The sequence below is a fragment of the Hylobates moloch genome, unplaced genomic scaffold (genome assembly GCF_009828535.3).
Source record: "Hylobates moloch isolate HMO894 unplaced genomic scaffold, HMol_V3 SCAFFOLD_22, whole genome shotgun sequence".
NCBI lineage: Eukaryota > Metazoa > Chordata > Mammalia > Primates > Hylobatidae > Hylobates > Hylobates moloch.
This window is the reverse complement of record NW_026652297.1, coordinates 16,902,175-16,921,535: the sequence shown is the minus strand read 5'-3', so window position 1 is coordinate 16,921,535 and position 19,361 is coordinate 16,902,175. Positions and strand designations below refer to the sequence as shown.

At 43.0% G+C, this 19,361-nt stretch overlaps 1 protein-coding gene across 6 annotated transcripts; it reads left to right on the top strand.

Annotated features, from left to right (window-relative positions):
* The first annotated feature begins 2,775 nt into the window (after positions 1-2,775).
* CDV3 (CDV3 homolog) lies at positions 2,776-16,588 on the top strand. 6 transcript variants are annotated; one of them, XM_032144389.2, is made up of 6 exons: positions 2,776-2,890; positions 3,074-3,594; positions 4,349-4,425; positions 13,240-13,385; positions 14,484-14,643; positions 15,815-16,588. In XM_032144389.2, the coding sequence occupies exons 2-6, from the start codon at positions 3,355-3,357 to the stop codon at positions 15,963-15,965; spliced, it is 774 nt and encodes a 257-aa protein (XP_032000280.1). In that variant the 5' UTR covers positions 2,776-2,890; positions 3,074-3,354; the 3' UTR covers positions 15,966-16,588. The 6 variants fall into 6 exon arrangements, with proteins under 6 accessions (XP_032000280.1, XP_032000281.1, XP_032000282.1 ...); XM_032144390.2 differs by lacking the exons at positions 2,776-2,890; positions 15,815-16,588 and adding an exon at positions 15,081-15,191 and having other exon boundaries at positions 2,938-3,594; XM_032144391.2 differs by lacking the exon at positions 2,776-2,890 and having other exon boundaries at positions 2,940-3,594; positions 16,264-16,588.
* Positions 16,589-19,361: the final 2,773 nt, after the last annotated feature.

Sequence of the window (19,361 nt, the reverse complement as noted above, 5' to 3'; positions counted from 1 at the left end):
TCCTACTTGTGATCCCAGCTACTCAGGAGGCCAAGGCAGCAGGATCAATTGAGCCCAGGAGTTCCAGACCAGCCTAGGCAACATAGCAAGATCCCTTTCTCTAAAAATGTAAAAAAAAAAAAAAAAAATTCAGCTGTACATGATGGCACCTGCCTGTAGTCCCAGCTACTCTGGAGGCTGAAGCCGGAGGATTGCTTGAGCCCCGCCTCTTAAAAAGAAAAGGAAAAAGAGAGAGACAGGGAGGGCAGAAGGATGCTTCAAAGATGAGGGGGTGCCTGGTGATGATGATAATGATAGCACGATTCAGGGCACTGTGCAACCAATCTGGAGGAGGGTGGTAAGGGAGGTTTAAAAGGAGCAACTGGTGGGAACAGATGCTGTCAATTTTAGGGCAGGTGATTCAAAGAGGAAGGGACCAGCTTCACAGAGGAGAGAATTACTACAAACAATGACACAACCACAAAGACACTGGTCTCTCTGCTGGCCTGACCTGAATTTCTTACACATGATCAAGTTCTGGGATCATGCCATCAATCACACTGAAAAATGTAGTGGGAAATTCTGCAATGTCAGCCCTCAACAACTGTTCCTTCTCTGTATTTTCTCAAGTCATTAATTCTTTCAAGACAATGATGAATTGATAAGGACTTAAGAAAGAAAGATATAAATAACTGAAACTCATTTATATCTAGATCTTCTCTTCTAGATTATAAGGGAATTGAATGCAGGAATCACAAATTACTCACTTTTGAATAAAGCACTTTGCCCTAAGTATAGCTAAATAAGTGCTTCATAGATGAGGAAAGAAAGAGAGGGAGGGGGCCAGGCATGGTGGCTCACGCCTGTAATCCCAGCACTTTGGGAGGCCGAGGTGGGTGGATCACGAGGGTCAGGAGTTCGAGACCAGCCTGGCCAACATGGTGAAACCCCATCTCTACTAAAAATACAAAAATTAGCTGGGTGTGGTGGCGGGCGCCTGTAATCCCAGCTACTCTGGAGGCTACGGCAGGAGAATCGCTTGATCCTGGGAGGCAGAGATTGCAGTGAGCTGAGATTGTGCTGTTGCACTCCAGCCTGGTGACAAGAGCAAGACTCTGTCTCAAAAAATAAGTAAGTAAATAAATAAATGAAAGAGAGGGAGGGAGGAAGGAAGAAAGAGGGGGGAGGAAGAAAAGGAAAGAAAAGAGGAAGGGAGAAAGAAGGAAGAAAAAAAAAGAAAGAACATAAATTTGATTAGTGATAGTAAGGGAGGGTGATGATGATGGGCAGTACTGAACCTGGCCTGCATCACAGGAAGATATATGTTGTCATAGAAGGAAGTCACTCTGGGAGCTGTTTATGTTTGGGGAATAGTATATGTATAAGCTCAAGCTACTTGCTGGCCAAGGCTAGGTCCTTCATTTATTTGACATTCAGAAGTTAGTTAGGTTTTTGTTTTTGTTTTTGTTTTTTGAGACGGAGTTTCGCTGCTGTTGCCCAGGCTGGAGTGCAATGGCGCGATCTCGGCTCACTGCAACCTCCGCACCCCCGGGTTCAAGCAATTCTCCAGCCTCAGCCTGTAGCTGGGATTACAGGCGTTAGCCACTATGCCTGGCTAATTTTTGTGTTTTTAGTAGAGACGGGGTTTCACTGTTTTGGTCAGGCTGGTCTCAAACTCCTGACATCAGGTGATCCGCCTGCCTCGGCCTCCCGAAGTGCTGGGATTACAGGCGTGAGCCACTGCACCCAGCCAGAAGTTAATTCTTTAATAGCATTGTAAGTAGGGGGTAGGAAAAGAAACTTTAATGGGGTAACTGTAAAGGAAAAGACGAAGAAGTCACTCCATTTACTGGCTGGGTTCTGTCTACCCCATAGGGCTACCAACATTTGTCTGAGTCATTTCCTCAATGGTTGTGACAGCTCCCTCTTCTGCTTTTAGAAGGAGGAAGTAGAAAGTTTAAGAGCTTACTTTAGACCACCTTTTGCATATAGAATTCATTTCATTTTCAAGGCCCCAAGGGTATTTAAATGGGCTTTAAACCCATTTAAACCTGGCCTTCGCCTGGGCATTTTGGTCTCCACCCCTATGATAAGACAGTCCCCTCCTTTTATCAGGGATAGAAGCTAAGGATAAACTGCATCATCATCTAGACTCAAGTCAGGGCGTTAAGCAATGTGCTGGGCAGCTAATAATGTTGACTCTCTTCCCTCCATCCCCCTATCCTGTAAGAAATAGTATACCCACTTTACAGATTAGGGACTTGACGACAGGATTTATTCAACTTGACCTTGGTAAACATAATTCAGAGGGTGGAGTTCAGACAAAATCCCTTTCTACCTACCAACCAGCCTATGAAAGAGCTTTTAGTAAATGGGACCTAAATTTCAGGCTCACTGCTCCTCTCGCTTTCACAATCAACCTGTAAAGAAGAAAAGTAATGGTTGCCACACTAGAGAGGGTGGAAATACAGAAGCGATCAGAGGAGAGGAACAATCTTTAACACAGTTGGCTTAACGCAGTACCTGTCCGTTTCGCGAAAGTTCAAACGACTACTACGCGGCCACGGTTTGTTCTGGGCCAGGAAACGCACGTGCATCCTGCACATGCGCCCAAAAGGAACCCACCGCCCCTCCTGCTGGACCTCTTTAGCCAAGTCATCAACCAGCCCTCAAAATGCCCGCCCTCAAGACTAAACCCTCGGCCAATCGGGAAACCGGAGTCATTAGACACGTCACTTATTTTACATATACCCTCCTCTCCCCGCCCCCATGCTTGGACTCCGCCCCGTCTAGGTCAGGAATTGTCACCTAAGAGCTTCGTCCTGGCACCTGATTGGCTCTCTTTCCAGCTCCGCCTCCATCTCCTCCCGCCACCGCCCCTTGACGATCCCACAGCGGCAGGCCTAGCAAAGTACGCAGGTGCAGGCGCTGCCTCTCTCTTCTAGCAGCCCGCCCTCCCTCCTCCCTCTCCCTCCCCTCCCCCCCCCCTTCCCCTCCTCTCCGGGCCTGCGCGCGCGCGTCTTCCTCCGGCACGCGCCGCTGCTAGCCGAGCACTCTCGGCAGAGCCTCTGACTCGCGTGCCTTTTCCCCTCAGGTTGTCGGGAGAGCGGGATCCTGCTCCGCCACCGCAGCAGCAGCCCCGGCAGCCTCGGGCGACAGCGGCGGCGCGCGAGCCCCCGGGCGGACCATACCACCGCTTGCCAGCACGCAGGGGGAGCCGCCCGTCTCGCCGCGCACGCCTCGGCGACCCCGCGGGGCTGAGGCGTCGCCGCGCCCGGCAGCGTGAGCGCAGAGCCGGCCTCGACCCCGAGCTCGGAGCCCCGCGGGCCGCGCCCGCCGCCGGCCCCACCCATCCGGGTCGAGGAGGCCGAGGCCATGGCCGAGACGGAGGAGCGGAGCCTGGACAACTTCTTTGCTAAGAGGGACAAGAAGAAGAAGAAGGAGCGGAGCAACCGGGCGGCGAGTGCCGCGGGCGCAGCGGGCAGCGCCGGCGGGAGCAGTGGAGCCGCGGGTGCGGCGGGCGGTGGGGCGGGCGCCGGGACCCGGCCGGGCGACGGCGGGACCGCGAGCGCGGGGGCTGCGGGCCCAGGGGCCGCCACCAAGGCTGTGACGAAGGTGAGGGGCCAGAAGGCCGGCACTCAGGGCCCGGGCCGCGCGCCGGTGCCCCATGTGCCCGCCCCCGCCTGCCGGGGAAGCGTCCGGGAGGGGCCGCGGAGGCCGGGCGGACGGGCCCGGGCCGCCACGTGACGCAGGCTCTCCACCTCGGGCCGGCATTGCCAGGGCTGGGACCCCTTCCGACACCCGCGGTGGAGCCGCCCTTCCCACCCCGCGTCGCTTGGCGTTAGCCAAGGCCCGGGCGGCGCCACCCTCCGGGGGCACTAGGTCCGGGGCCGCAGTGCCCAGCACAGAGCAGCGTTTATCGGGTGACGTCTAGGCTGAGTAATTCCGTGTGCTGACCTCAGCCCAGTAGTTTGAGCTGCATTTTCGCTTTCAGCAGCCGCATTTGTAGCAGCTCTTTTGTGTTGACTTAGTCTCTAAGCCCGGGAAAGAAAAAGAAAACTCTCGGTGGCAAGGTTGAAGTAGAAATGTAGTTGTGAAATTCCTATTGACTTCTTCCTTCGGCTTTTCTTAGTTGCTTAAAGTAACAGCTCTCATGCAGGAACCCAGCGGAAGTATAGTGTTAGCCTACGAGCATGTTTATCCTCCATTTAGCCTAGTTTGCCCCAGAACGAAGCAAGAGTTTTGACCAGAAGACAAGTACATACTTAGTTTAGGTTCCAGCCACTTGATCCACTTTTCGTAGTGTGTTATTTGATTAGTTATATGTCTACAAAAAACTTTAATTGATCAAATGGCGTTTGTTTTACAGGACGAAGATGAATGGAAAGAATTGGAGCAAAAAGAGGTTGATTACAGCGGCCTCAGGGTTCAGGCAATGCAAATAAGGTATAGTCTGGTTACAAATGTGTTTAGATAACCTTTAGGACAGATATTGGATACAAGTTAGGTTTTCCTTTAGCCCCAAAGCAACATCATAGTAGCCTTGTGCTCTAGATATGCTTATTAGGACTCAAATGGGTTCTGTCTACTCTTTCTCACTCCATGGAGGCAGCCCTTCCGTGTGCTCATGAAATTAGCTGCTGACTCTAAAATCCTGTGAGAGCTTGCCTACTTCCAGTTCTGGTTAGGCCTTCTCATTTGAGACAGCTAAAGTGGATTTTGTCGCTTCAAAATGTTTACTTTTAACATCGGTGATTGTACTTAGTTTTGGTTTCAAAAGTAATGTGAATGTTTTTCACATCCTCTCCAATAAGCAAGTGAATATATTTTTGTAATTGAAGTATATCATACTTACAGAGAGAGAGGTTTTATGTGTTCACACAGTGCAACCAACCTGTGCAAGAAGCACGCAGGTCAAGAAACTGAGTATTACTAATACAGAACAAGGTTCCCCTCCTAACACCTACTCACTGCATTCACCTTCAACATAACCACTATCCTAACACCATAATTTTTTCTAAAACTTCATAGGAATGGAATTATATGTGTGAACATGTTATTTTTTAAAGTTCAAGAAAACATAGTAATTTTTAAAAATTGGGTAGTTTAGAAGATTTGAAATTAACATTTTGTCAAGTCCAGTCTATGGCAGTCAACTTTAAGGTTGATGTTAAGTAAGTGCTATATTTTAGAGGGTTCATAAAGTAGGAAAAAACAAGTGAAGATATGGTTCTGCTTTAAGATTAAAAAATCCTTTGCTCCCGATTTAAAGAAATAAAGGATCTTGATAAACTGTCTCCAGTTTGAAGTTTGCATTTTATAGGCAATGCCAGTGAGTGCGAGGCACAGTGGAGGAAATACTTTCCTTAACTGAAAACTGTCTTTTGACCTCTCTGGATGTTAGTATCTATAGCTTTCGATAACTTACAAAGCTGCGTTAATATTATTGACATTTGTTGAACACCTACCACAGCTAGGCATTAATGTCCTACTGTGAAAACATCATTTTGTGAGCTTAACCAAAGTGAAACCCCCAGATTGATAATGGGAAACTTTCAGGAATGATGGCTTCTCCACTCTTGAGATTTCTTTGTAGTGGTGTTGAGTAGAAGTGATTAGACTTGAGTTTGATTCCCAGCCACTTGTTGGCTTCCTTCATGTGTCTTCCTCTTTTCTGTCTCCTGGGGCTTGACCTGTAAAGAATGGGGAGGAAGGAATGTGAGGTTCTTACCATTTGGTGTTGTGGAACTGCCTGTGTGTGTGGCTCCTGTTCTATTGTAAAGTTTGGTTGGCTCTTCTTAAGTCGTTTCTTTCCTAAGTGACTGCAGGTTCTTGAAAACGTGAGTAACTGGAAGAATAGTGTTTGGCCATGTTGAACTTGGCAAAAGTAGCACTTTTCTGAAGATAAAATTTTGGTTTCAAGTTCACTAAGGAGTAGAAATTGATTTGGTTAAACTATGGAGATTATTTAAACAGAACCTGTGTTTTTCTGTTAGTGACTATAAATTACATGTTCATCTTCAGGGTTATTTTAGTCTTGATCTATTTTGGTTACTCTTGAGATAGTGAAAAGTGTCTTAAATAACTTACATACTTCACCCTTACCAGGGATATAACTAAGTATCAGCTAGTACAAGCATTTAAGTTCTGTTCAACCTGAAGTAGACTAGCTTTTTTTTTGGTCAAATTTCTTTTTCGAGGGCAATCGTGGCAAACTCAGTCACCACAAGCGATTCTCCTGCCTCAGCCTCCCGAGTAGCTGGGATTACAGGCGCCCGCCACCACACCTGGCTAATTTTTGTATTTTTAGTAGAGACGGAGTTTCATCATGCTGGTCAGGCTGGTCTGGAACTCCTGACTTCATGATCCGCCCGCCTTAGCCTCCCAAAGTGCTGGGATTACAGGCATGAGCCACAGTGCCCGGCCTAGACTAGCTTTTATATTGTTTTTTTTGTTTGTTTTCTTAACATCTAGTCATTGGCCATAAGTGGCCATCCTAGTAGAAGTATTCCACTAACCTGCAACACTGAGAAACACTCCTTCCCATATGCTCTTCACTCAGATCCACAAATCTCTGCTATATGTGCTTTATCTTTTTCTGTTTCTCCATATACTGAGAGTTAGCTGCAGATGTCACATTCAGTCTTTTTTTTTTTTTTTTTTTTTTTTTTGAGACAGAGTTTCGCTCTTGTGCAGGCTGGAGTGCAATGGCGCGATCTCAGCTCACCACAACCTCAGCCTCCCTGGTTCAAGTGATTCTCCTGCCTCAGCCTCCCGTGTAGGTGGGATTACAGGCATGTGTCACCACGCCCAGCTAATTTTGTGTTTTTAGTAGAGACGGCGTTTCTCCATGTTGTTCAGGCTGGTCTCGAACTCCTGACCTCAGGTGAAAGTGCTGGGATCACAGGAATGAGCCTCTGAGCCCAGCCAGATGTCACATACAATCTTAAAGTTCTTGACCCTGGTCCTTATAGTAGTTAGCATGTTAGTCTTTTACCTGTACATTTGAAAGGGGAAATTTTTCATTAGCAGCAAATGTATTATATATTAAGATCCTATTTCACATTTACCAACCAGCTCAAGATTTAAGTACCAGGGTACTTAATATGCCCAGTTTTGTGTCTGAATTAACAGATCTTATTCAAGGTCATGCTGTTAAAAATTCTTGAGAGGGAAGCCATTGAGGTGGTTATAAAGGAGCCTGTCATTTGAGTTAGATCCTTGGTTGTTTGTAGGCCCTGTAGGCCTCTTTCATCTCTATTTTTTCATTTTTTTGAGACAGTCTCTCTTTGTCACCCAGGTTGGAATGCAGTGGCATGATCATAGCTCACTGTAGTCTTGAACTCCTGGGTTCAAGTGATCCTCCCACCTCAGCCTCCCGAGTAGCTGGGACTACAGGTGTGAGTTGCCACCCCTGACTAATCTTACTTTTTTTCTGTAGATGAGGTCTGTGTTACCTAGGCTGCTTTCAAAACTCCTGGCCACAAGTGATCTCAAAGCAAAGGAATCAGAGGCATGAGCTGCTAGGCCCAGCCACTTCTATCTTTAAAGTGGATTTTTGGGAGAATGTTAGAAAGATTTAATTCTTGAAGGTATACAGTGTTGAGCGTTTGTCATGTTTCAGTAAATAATTGAGTTCTTGGAGCCCAGTGGTTTTCTAGAAACTTTGGTGAGAAATCTAGACTTAAACCTGGTAGAGCTGGTTACATTATCCAAGGTGGATTTAGTCTAGCAAATACTTATGTGACTACTCTGCTAGACACTGAGGTTTTCTGGTTGTAGGAATAAGTCATGCTGTAATAGACAACAGTAGATAATTTCAAAGAGATGTGCAAAGTGCTTGGGGCAGAGGAGAGACATTTCATCATCCATGAAGGGGTCAGGAAAGATTCTTTGGATGAGGTGCAGTGACATTTTAAACCTCCAGGCCAGGCATAGCTGATCAGGCCATGTTTATCTTCCCATTTTACTGTTGCAGCAATGCTAAGTATAATAGGGACAAACCTGTGGAGATGCCCGGTATTCCAGCAGCTCAGTCCAGTCTGATTTTTGTTTTAGCTGCTTCCCCCTAGTGTTGGGGAAGGGGAGTTAGGATGTGTAAATTCTCATGTCTCTTGAGGTAAAGAGATAAGGCTGTTCTATTCTTTATAAATATACTGCTGCAGGATGTGTGATCCTATCAGCCTTACTAAAGAAAATGCATTTCTCAAATCTTAGAGAATGTTTTTGCATCATACCTTAGAGCTATAAAGGGGATAAAATGAATTAAAAGATAATGTGAAATAATATAGCCTCTAGAATCCCACACTATTTTGGCTCTGCTACTTTGTAGCCCTGGGGGAGGTACTTAAGTTTCCTCATACATAGATACAGTGGATCTCTTGCCTGCCTTAGTGTTACTGTGACGTTTAACTTTGTACAGTGGGGTGGAATGCTGCCTGCTGCAGTAGATACTCAGTAAATCCCCCTTTTGTAGCGTCATTATTCTCCTCACCTTACCAGTAGTGCCTTACAGACTTACACATATTTAAGACTATGTATGTGGAATTGTGATGAATTTACAGCATTATTGTAGTGTTTATTTATAAAATTTAGCTGATGAGAAGCCATATATTATATTTGGGTCAAACACTGAATTTCAGCCTGTCTCCCATGGAAGTAACCGTTTGGAACATGTTTCTTGTTTGGCTATGACATTTGGAGAGTTGATACTTTCTGAAATATGTAAATATGAAAAAGTAATAAAATATGTAAATCATTTCTACCCTGCTAACTGGCATTTAGGCAAGCCTCTAAGCATCTCTGGGCTTCAGTTCCTTCAATTGTTGGATGAAGAGTTCTTTTGGTTTGTTCGTTCCTTTTTTTTTTTTTTGATAGAGTTTTTGCTTTTGTTACCCAGGCTGAGGTGCAATGGCGCGATCTCTGCTCACTGCAACCTCCACCTCCCAAGTTCAAGCGATTCTCCTGCCTCAGCCTCCCAAGTAGCTGGGATTAGAGGCATGTGCCACCACGCCTAGCTAATTTTTGTATTTTTAGTAGAGACAGGGTTTCACCATGTCGGTCAGGCTGGTCTCGAACTCCTGACCTCCAGTGATCTGCCCGCCTCTGCCTCCCAAGATGCTGGGATTACAGGCGTGAGCCACTGCGCCCGGCTGATGAAGAGTCTTGACTAGACAATTTCCGCATGTTTAGTTTAGCTAGTATTTCAGAATCTTAACCCAAAATACTTATTTATTTTTATTATTATTATACTTTAAGTTCTAGGGTACGTGTACACAACGTGCAGGTTTGTTACATAGGTATATATGTGCCATGGTGGTTTGCTGCACCCATCAACTCATCATTTACATTAGGTATTTCTCCTAACACTATCCCTCCCCCAGTCCCCCACCCCCCAACAGGCCTTGGTGTGTGATGTTCCCCTCCCTGTGTCCATTTGTTCTCATTGTTCAACTCCCACTTATGAATGAGAACATGCAGTGTTTGGTTTTCTGTCCTTGTGATATTTTGCTGAGAATGATGGTTTCCAGCTTTATCCATGTCCCTGCAAAGGACATGAGCTCATCCATTTTTATGGCTGCATAGTATTCTATGGTGTATATGTGCAACGTTTTCTTTATCCAGTCTATCATTGATGGACATTTGGAAAAACCCAAAATATTTATTAAAAAAAATTTTTTTTGGCCGGGCACAGTGGCTCACGCTGTAATCCCAGCACTCTGGGAGGCTGAGGCGGGTGGATTACTTGAGGTCAGGAGTTCGAGACCAGCCTGGCCAACACGGTGAAACCCCATCTCTACTAAATACAAAAAATTAGCTGGGCATGATGGTGCATGCCTGTAATCCCAGTTACTTGGCAGGCTGAGATAGAAGAATTGCTTGAACCTGGGAGGCGGAGGTTGCAGTGAGCCAAGATCAGGCCATTGCACTCCAGTCTGGGCAACAGGAGTGAAACTCCCATCTCAAAAAAAAATAGAGACAGGGTCTCACTGTGTTGCTATGTTGCTCAGGTTGGTTTTGAACTCCTGGCCTCAAATGATCCTCCCACCTTGGCCTTCCAAAGTGCTGGGATTACGGGCATGAGCCACTGCCTGGCCAAGAATCCAGAATACTAAATTGTCTCCTTGTGCCTTTCATTATTGATGTACAATCCCTCTAATTAAACAGATTATGCTTATTTTTTGGTAATAGTTTGTAAACTAGGTGTATTTTAAATTTGTGGTTATTATTTTTTTTTTATTTATTTTATTCCTAAGGGCAAGGAGATGTTAGACACTAGACAGTAAAAAAAAACTTCAGTTGAGATACTGTCACTATTCCATCAGACCAAATAGGAGTTTTTATTTAAAAGCTTTTTGTGAGGCTGGGCGTGGTGGCTCACTCCTGTAATCCCAGCACTTTGGGAGGCAGAGGTAGGAGGATCACCTGAGGCCAGGAGTTCAAGACCAGCCTGGGCAAGACCCTGTCTCTACAAAAAATGTAAAAAAGTAAAATTAGCCAGTTGTGGTGGTCTGCACCTTTAGTTCTAGCTTACTTGGGAGGCTGAGGTGGGAGTATCTCTTGAGCCCTGGAGTTGAAGATTACGGTGAGCTAAGATTGGGCCTCTGTACTCCAGCCTGGGTGACAGAGCAAGACCCTGTCTCTAAAAAATTTTTAAAAATAAAAAATTTTTTTATGTAGGTTATAAAAATAATATGCTTGTTTTTAGAAATTTTTTGAGAAAAATGTAGAAGCATAAAGAAATATGTAAGAATTATCTGTAGTCTCTTCTACTTAGAGATAATCAGTAAATAGTGCCGATTATTATGGGGTTGTCAGCTCCATTTTACATAAGAAGAAATTGAGGTATAAAGAAATTAAGTGCCATATTCAAAGTTTCCTGGCTGGTAAGTGGCAGAGCCTGGATTTGAACCAGGAAGCCTGACTTTAGAATCTGCTTCTAATTGCTTGCTGCATGAAGAAGATAAAGTCATACATTCTGACATCCAGAGCTACTCTATAAAACTTTTTAAAATTGTTGTAGATGTTTTTGTATTTATATTAGGTATATAGATGTTGTTTTAGTGAATTTTGGTTTGTATGACATGAATAATACCTCCATGTCAGCATAGGGTTTACATTTTAAATGGCTGCATAGAATTCTCTTACATGTTAACGAACAGGAAAACTGAGGGATGGCTTGGCTATATATTTTTATTTTAAATTGTATTTTTTTCTTTCTCAGACCTCTTAGGGATGAATTGCCATATTCTCTATCCTTTTTCCTCTCAGATAAAGTTGTAAGTAAAATCTTGCTGTAAATGTAGACGAGATAAATCTGTTCTTCTTTCCACTCTCTTCCTCATTGTCACTCTAGCCTCTAAATTCTGCAGTCACTTCTGGTTGGTAGGTAATTCATACAATGCTGCCATTATTTTTTATTTTTTATTTTTGACACGGAGTCTCGCTCTGTCACCCAGGCTGGAGTGCGGTGGCACAGTCTTGGCCCACTACAACCTCTGCCTCCTGGGTTCACCTGATTGTCCTGCCTCAGCCTCCCAAGTAGCTGAGATAACAAGTGTGTGTCACCACACCTGGCTGATTTTTGTGTTTTTAGTAGAGATGGGGTTTTGCCATGTTGGCCAGGCTGGTCTCGAACTCCTGACCTCAGGTGATCCGTCTGCCTTGGCTCCCAAAGTGCTGGGATTACAGTCGTGAGCCACCGCGCCTGGCCAGTGCCATTATTTTTGAATGGCATTTTGCCACTTATTTTTTTCTAAGTATCTTTAAAGGAGACCGTCAAGCTAGTCAAGAACTTTGTCTTATAGTCAGCATGTGTCTTGTTTTAATAGAAATGGAAGGAAAGCATCCTTAGATATCCTTTTGCAGAAGCCAAGAGAGGCTGTGATGTTCCCAAGGTTATACAGTTAAGAGAGTCAGGGTGATAAGTGGAAGGCCAGGGACAGAGTTTTGGGAACCAGCCTTTTTTTTACAGGTAGGTGGGGGAAAGGTAGAATGGTGAAGGAGTTGAGAAGCTTGAAGACCTAGGAAAAGCACCATTGTCATGAAAAATAATTTTATGAAAAGGTTGGTAGTTTCTGCCAGGTGTATCTTCAAGGTGAAGAGTTGCAAAAAGGACGTTCGATTTAGCCATTATTGTGCTTTAATATCCCTGTTGTCAGTATCCCTTTTGTCAAGAGACAAAAGATATATACACGGTAATTTAGGGCATGTAAAGTTACATAAAATAATAAAAAGTAATCCAGCAAAAAGAGAAATAAAGATACCTTGGAGAAATAGATTATGACTCAAGTCAATTCAAGAATAAATTAATTAGCATTGAGAAAATACTGCAAGCAGTCTTAAGATGGTATGTTACCACTGAGGGTATCTTTTCCATTTATAACATCTAGAAAGCCAAAGACTGAGCTGTTATATATTTTTTTAAACAGGTGATAAATACATGTCTCTTAGGGGCTAATTCTATCCTCTGTAAACACTGGACACAGACTTGTTTTCATCTGCTGGAATGCGAATTCTAATTCTGAGAGGATTTTGTTATGTGCGAAAGGATTGGCAAATAAAATTATACAACTTTCAAAACTCTTCATTTGCTCACTAAAAATATGCTTACCTTAAATGCCTGTTTGTACACTTTGGTGCAAGGAAAGTTTTGTAATTGTGCTCTTAATCCTTCAGCTCACCCTCTTCTCTGCATTTCAGGTTGTATCATCCTCTCTTCCCTCAGTCGCTTGAGGTGGTAACTGGGGTCCTGCTCTTATGTGGGGCTGCTATAAATGATCAGGCATATTGTCACAGAGGCACATCAGTTTTTTTTTATTTTTTATTTTTTGAGACAGAGTCATGCTCTGTCGCCCAGGAGGGAGTGCAGTGGCACGATCTCAGCTCAGTGCAGCCTCCGCCTGCCGGGTTCAAGGGATTCTCCTGCCTCAGCTTCGCCAGTAGCTGGGATTGTAGGTGTGTGCCCTCATGCCTGGCTAATTTTTGTATTTTTAGTACAGATGGGTTTCGCCATGTTGCCCAGCCTGGTCTTGAACTCCTGACCTCAGGTGGTCCACCCATCTTGGCTCCCGAAGTCCTGGGATTACAGGTGCGAGCCACTGTACCCGGCCTCACTTTTTAAATAAGTAAGACGTTCAGTCTTAAAAGAGATTGACTTCTTCAGGGTTGTACAGATAATCATGGATAAAACTTAACGATTTGGACTGAGAATTTTCTTGGTGGTTCCTTAATGAATTTACATGTTTGCTTTTCCAACAGTGAAAAGGAAGATGAAGATAATGAAAAGAGACAAGATCCAGGTGATAACTGGGAAGAAGGTGGAGGTGGTGGTGGAGGTATGGAAAAATCTTCAGGTCCCTGGAATAAAACAGCTCCAGTACAAGCACCTCCTGCTCCAGTAATTGGTAATTTTACTATTTCAGTTTCAGATATCTAATGTATATATGATTTTATGTACGGTCCACTTTCAACTAAGTGCATGACTGTGGTGGGGTGAGGAGGAGAGGCTCCTTTTCATTCCTGGTAGAGTGGGATGTGTATATATCTTGTTAAAGACTTTAAAATCCTAAATAAAAGGAATCTGGAAGTTAAAAGACATACTTTTGTCCTATATGTTGCTGTAAAATTTATATAGATATTCGATTCCAGTTTCATTTACTGGAATTGAGCATTTCTTCTAATATTCTCTTTAAATATTAACTACTTGCTAATGGAGGAAAAGGTAAGGAAAAGACTTTAATTTACTAGAATCCAAGGTAAGCTTCATTTAGGATTTTTAGTAGTAACTACCCTAGGGTTAGGTTTAACTCCAAAAGTTTTCATGAGAGAGAAAATTCCTGAAGCTTTTATCATTTAAAATATTTTTGACAGCTGAGTAAGGACAGAAAGACAAGGGGCCCTTGTCTTTCACTTGTGCTGTCTTTTTCTTTCCCTATTTAACTTTCCTGTTTTTTGAAGCATGAATTCTCAGCAGGGCCGATTTTATCATTCTGAAGGGGGTAAAAGTTGCTTCTTATAGAATGAAGGAATCTTATACTTTTTTTTTTTTTTTTTTTTTTGAGACAGAGTCTCGCTCTGTCGCCCAGGCTGGAGTGCAGTGGCGCAATCTCGGCTCGCTGCAAGCTCTGCCTCCTAGGTTCAAGCCATTCTCCTGCCTCAGCCCCCTGAGTAGCTGGGATTACAGGTGCCTGCCGTCATGCCTAGCTAAGTTTTGTATTTTTAGTAGAGAGGGTTTCACCATGTTGGCCCAGCTGGTCTTGAACTCCTGACCCCAGGTGATCGACCCACCTCAGCCTCGCAAAGTACTGGGATTACAGGCATGAGCCACCATGCCCGGCCTGTTTTCACTTTCAGACGTTTTCTGAAATGACTAACCTGTGGTCTGACCCAGAGACCCTGGTATTGTTTTTTCTATAATTGTTAAATGATTGGGAATGCAAGAATAGCTTATTAAAATGCTGAGCATTTAAATAGTTTATCTAAAAGTTGTTATAAAATACTAGTTACAGAAACCCCAGAACCGGCGATGACTAGTGGTGTGTATAGGCCTCCTGGGGCCAGGTTAACCACAACAAGGAAAACACCACAAGGACCACCAGAAATCTACAGTGATACACAGTTCCCATCCCTGCAGTCAACTGCCAAGCATGTAGAAAGCCGGAAGTAAGTACTATAATTAATTGCATTTTGTTTGGGACTTCTGTTCCTTGGCCAGGGAGTGGGATATAGGGGATGTGCATACCCACCCAAGGGAGACTACTCCTTAACTAATAAAGCCTGAGCTTCAGCTGACAGGCAGCTGAGAATCAGGATGGGACTTTATATGCCCAGAAGGGAGGAAAGGGGGAGGGCAAAGAGCACTGGAGACACTTTGTCTTCTGTCTGCAAAAGTTTATCTCAGCCCTGGTTTATGTTGTTGTATAGCAATGACAAGTTTTAATGTAGTTAAAATTCTTTTATAATTAAGTGGCTTTTGCTCCTTATAATATGGAAACTAGAAATATAAAAGCACTGTTTAATTGTATTCCCAGTTAATGTGACTATAGACAGAAGATGTTGGCATTTATAAATCTAATATTAAAATAATCTTATTTCAGCAGGTACTTAAAATGAATACTACCTGGAATTAAATGACTACATATGGCACATCTACATCTTACTTAGGGACATGAATTTTTTAAAATAAATAAAATGGGAAGAAATGTAAATGACATCAGATGGAAATGTGTTTTTTGGGGTGGCTTTTAGAATAAATCCCAGCCTTTTCACCACTTTGAGAGCACAGCTGGCTTGAATTTAAACCTCCACGTGGACTTGCTCCTCTGCTCTGTCTTAAAAAATGTATAAGGGACCTTTGGGAGGGCAGTGATTCACCACACTCAAGTTTCTTTACCTGATCTAATCAGATCCACTCCCACAAAATTGATGTGAGGAGAAATCATTGACTAATGAGTAGAATTTACTTGAATGAGAAAATTGTTACCCTTGTGCATAAAGAGAGAGATTATCTATTACTTGCTAAAAGTGAAAGTCTTAGGAGGAATGTCATTACACAGCTTTTAACAGTTTTCTTCAAGTTTGTCTTGAAATAGGGTCACAGTTAATACTATTCAGTAGAAGATAGGACCCTAGAGCTTCAGTACAGTGTTCTGTGTTTTCTGTTCAAATTGAAGCCTTAAAATGGTTTGATAAGAAGGATTTTATATATGCCTCCACTCCTACCCCTCCCCAGGATTCTTCTAAGAGGTGGCTTTTTTTTAAATTCAAGGACGAATATTTTTCAAAAACCCTAGTGAAGAAGAAATATTTACTGATTACATTTCTTTTCCCTTAGGGATAAAGAAATGGAGAAGAGCTTTGAAGTAGTAAGACACAAAAATAGAGGTAGGGATGAGGTTTCAAAAAACCAGGCCCTTAAACTTCAGCTAGACAACCAATATGCTGTGCTTGAAAATCAGAAAAGCAGCCACTCACAATACAATTAAGGAATGGGCTTTGCTAACCCTTCTGAGGTAACTAGACTGCACCACCAACAGCCATTCATCATCTGATCTCTGCTGGATCTACAGACACTGATGCAGACCACTCGATTTCATGACTGGCCCTATTGCACTATGGAAGTTAAAGTGTCACGACTGCTCTATGCATATTGGAATTAGGGGAATTTTCATTGTTATATAAATGTGTGAACTAGTTTCAACAGTGTTCTTTCATATTTACTCTGCAAATACAAAAAACCAAAACCTGCAGCCAGTGGTCATTTCAAAATCTTTTTATGTTCAGATACTGAGCCTTCATAAGGGTTGACTACCTCAGATTTGCTGCACTCATTGTGGACTTCATGTGGATCACAACTTCTGGATAAGAAGATTACAACTATTAAGTGTCGATGTGAACCTTGCAACCAGCTCTACTGGATTCTTATCAGAAATCCTGCATAAAAAGTCAGCCATCTGGGTTCTGATCTGCTGTAAAAGATGAAGATTTAAGTGACCTTAATTAACCTGTCCTGTGCCCTACCCTTAAGGAATACTCTCTGTAGTAGGCTGTGGTTATATTAGACTTCCTGGAACACACCGCTGAAAAGAACTGATGTGTTCAGATCATCTGTGTAGGGCTGTGATTTGTAATTTAAACTTTAATTGTATTCTGAGGTAACCACAAAATAAATTCAACCAAACTGGGGTCCACCAAGTGGGGGAAGGGGTAAGGGAGAGAATAATCTTGGGTTTGTTTTTTTTTTTGGTGATTTTTTTATTTGGATAGTGCTTTTTCGTTTTGTTTTTGTTCTGCATTAAGGCCTTTTTTGCTTTGACTTGAAATAAGTTCTTTGACAGAGCATATTGCTTGGTTAAGTAAGTAACCTAAAGTATGCATTAGGATTGTGAAATGTGAGTATGCCAATCCTGAGGGTGGAACCAAATAACCTTTGATGAAAAGGGCAGTGGATTCTGGAGGCTGTACTTCAGGTGCTGCTATAATGCCTCATCTAATCAGGTCTAAATCGTGTACTAAACTGCAGTGGGAAGAATATGCTTTCTGCTCAGGCTAAGAGGTTCGCTGATCTGGCCTTACAAATTCAGAGCAACATGAGCAAAACCTCAGCTAAAACTCATTTAAGTGTCATGGATTGTGCACGATCTTTGATAAGAATTCCTCATGTACTTGTGCCCAATTTTTCAAGGTATTGGCTGTTCTATAGATACAGTGATTGTCCCAGCTAGCTCTGTTATCAACCTTTTGGTGTATCTTTATGTTCATTTGGAGAGTCAGGGCGAAAGACAGGTGATGTAGCACTTCTGTTTTTAATAATTACAGCTTAAAATACCTATTAATAGTTTTGGGTCATTTAAAGGGACTTGAGGCTACCCAGGATTACAGAAGAGTGTCCACCTAACAAGATGGTCTGGCAGTTTCCTAGTTTTGTATCTGGTTCAATAAAAATACCTGAAAGTGGTAATGTGACCACTTGATGCAGAGTCTGGGTTTCTCTATAATAAATCCCTTTGCCAAATGCATGAGTTGCAGACTTGCTACGGGCAAGAGTGAAGCAAGTGGGGGAGTAAAACTATTTTGATGTGGGAGCATTTTCAGATAGGAGTTTAGTCTTGACAAAAGTGTCCGTGCAGGAATTGGACTCCGAGGAGGGTTACAGTATCTCCTGACGGGACCTGCCACTCACATCTGGGCAATAATGTTGACATTTGAGGTGGCAGGCAGGATGCCTGCCTTCTAATATATTTGGGTGAGTAGCTGAGCCAGCCAAGGGGGGGTTGAATGATTAGATCAGAATGGGATTCTTGGTAAACTGAAGACTTTTACTTGGGAACGAAAAACCTTAAAAAATAATCTATCATTGAACTGTGCATTTTCCCTGCATTTTTTCCCAACAAAATTTTGTTGGGGGTTATGTTACTGAAGAACGAACAGATGAATAAGTGGAGGTGTTATGTAAAGGCATATTGTACTCGAAATCTGAAGACCTGCAGCAGATTTAAATTATAATTCTTGTTATAACTTTTTAAAAGATTGTGAAAATATCAAAACGTACATGAATCAAGTTTTAATATACTGTATGATGGGTGGATGAGGCTGTCCATTGTACCATTTGTTTGAATTCTCAGGCATGGTTTGGCAGTGCAAGAATTCTGTAACATTAACAAATTCAATAAAAAGTAAATATATGGATTTTGGACTGTAATGGTTATTTTAAAGCCTTAGTCTGTCTTTGAAAATGGTGAGGTGAGGTCACACCTCTCTTGCTGTGGGAAGGTGAAGATGCTCTAAACTCAGGGGTGTACTTTTTTTTTTTTTTTTGAGACAGTCTTGCTCTGTCGCCCAGGCTGGAGTGCAGTGGTGTGATCTTGGCTCACTGCAACGTCCTCCTCCCCGGTTCAAGCGATTCTCCTGCCTCAGCCTCCTGAATAGCTGGGATTACAGGTACGCATCACCACGCCCAGCTAATTTTTGTATTTTTAGTAGAGACGGAGTTTCACCATGTTGGCCAGGCTGGTCTTGAACTCCTGACCTCGTGTTCCACCTGCCTTGGCCTCCCAAAGTGCTGGGATTACAGGCATGAGTCACTGGGCCTGGCCAGGAGTGTACTTCTGTTTCAGAAGTGTTTACAGAGTACTCAAGCATAAAAAAGACCGATGAGGATTTAGGCAAACCAAAGACAGTGAAAAAAGAAATAGAAAATTTAAAAAATACAAAACGAGGCATGAAAGTGGCTGCAAAGCCGTGACAAATATTTTTGAAAAACTTGAAATACACATTTGTCCTTGTTGCTGTATTACATTTTGTTACCTTAAACTATGGCAGATGAATCTTAAATCTTTATATAGACTAAGGATATAAGGCTTTGTTCCATGAATCTTACAATTCTCAAAAAAACCAGTAATTTTAAATTTCAGGATTTAGTTTGGATTATAGTCCTTAGATTTCTAAATTAGCAAAAGTATATTTCAGTCATTTTGGTAGTGGAGTTTAAATATGCAATGTTAACAATTTACTATTTGATTGTTCTTTGTGCTTGATTGAGATCTTTTTTTTTTTTTTGACAGCCCTATTTAAGATAGAACACGTGCAGAAACTCACATTCTGTCTTCCCTGCTTTGATTCTTTCTATAGTGTTAACTTTTTAGATAAAAGTCACCCTTTTCAAAAAAAAGAGACAGGGTCTTGGGCTGGAGTGCAGTGGCGCAATCATGGCCCCCTGTAGCCTTTAACTCCTGGGATCAAGGAATCCTCCCGCTTCAGCCTGCTGAGTAGCTGGGATTACTGTGTGTGCCACCAAGCACTATTTTGTTTTTTAAGAGATGGGGCCTTGCTGTGTTGCCCAGGCTGTTCTCAAGCTTCCTGGTCTCAAGCAATCCTCCTCT

Coding starts and splice junctions, on each gene's coding strand:
- CDV3 (XM_032144389.2), top strand. CDS start 3,355: ATGGCCGAGACGGAGGAGCGGAGCCTGGACAACTTCTTTGCTAAGAGG. Junction 4,426..13,239: donor GTTCAGGCAATGCAAATAAG/GTATAGTCTGGT, acceptor CTTTTCCAACAG/TGAAAAGGAAGATGAAGATA. Junction 14,644..15,814: donor AAGCATGTAGAAAGCCGGAA/GTAAGTACTATA, acceptor CTTTTCCCTTAG/GGATAAAGAAATGGAGAAGA.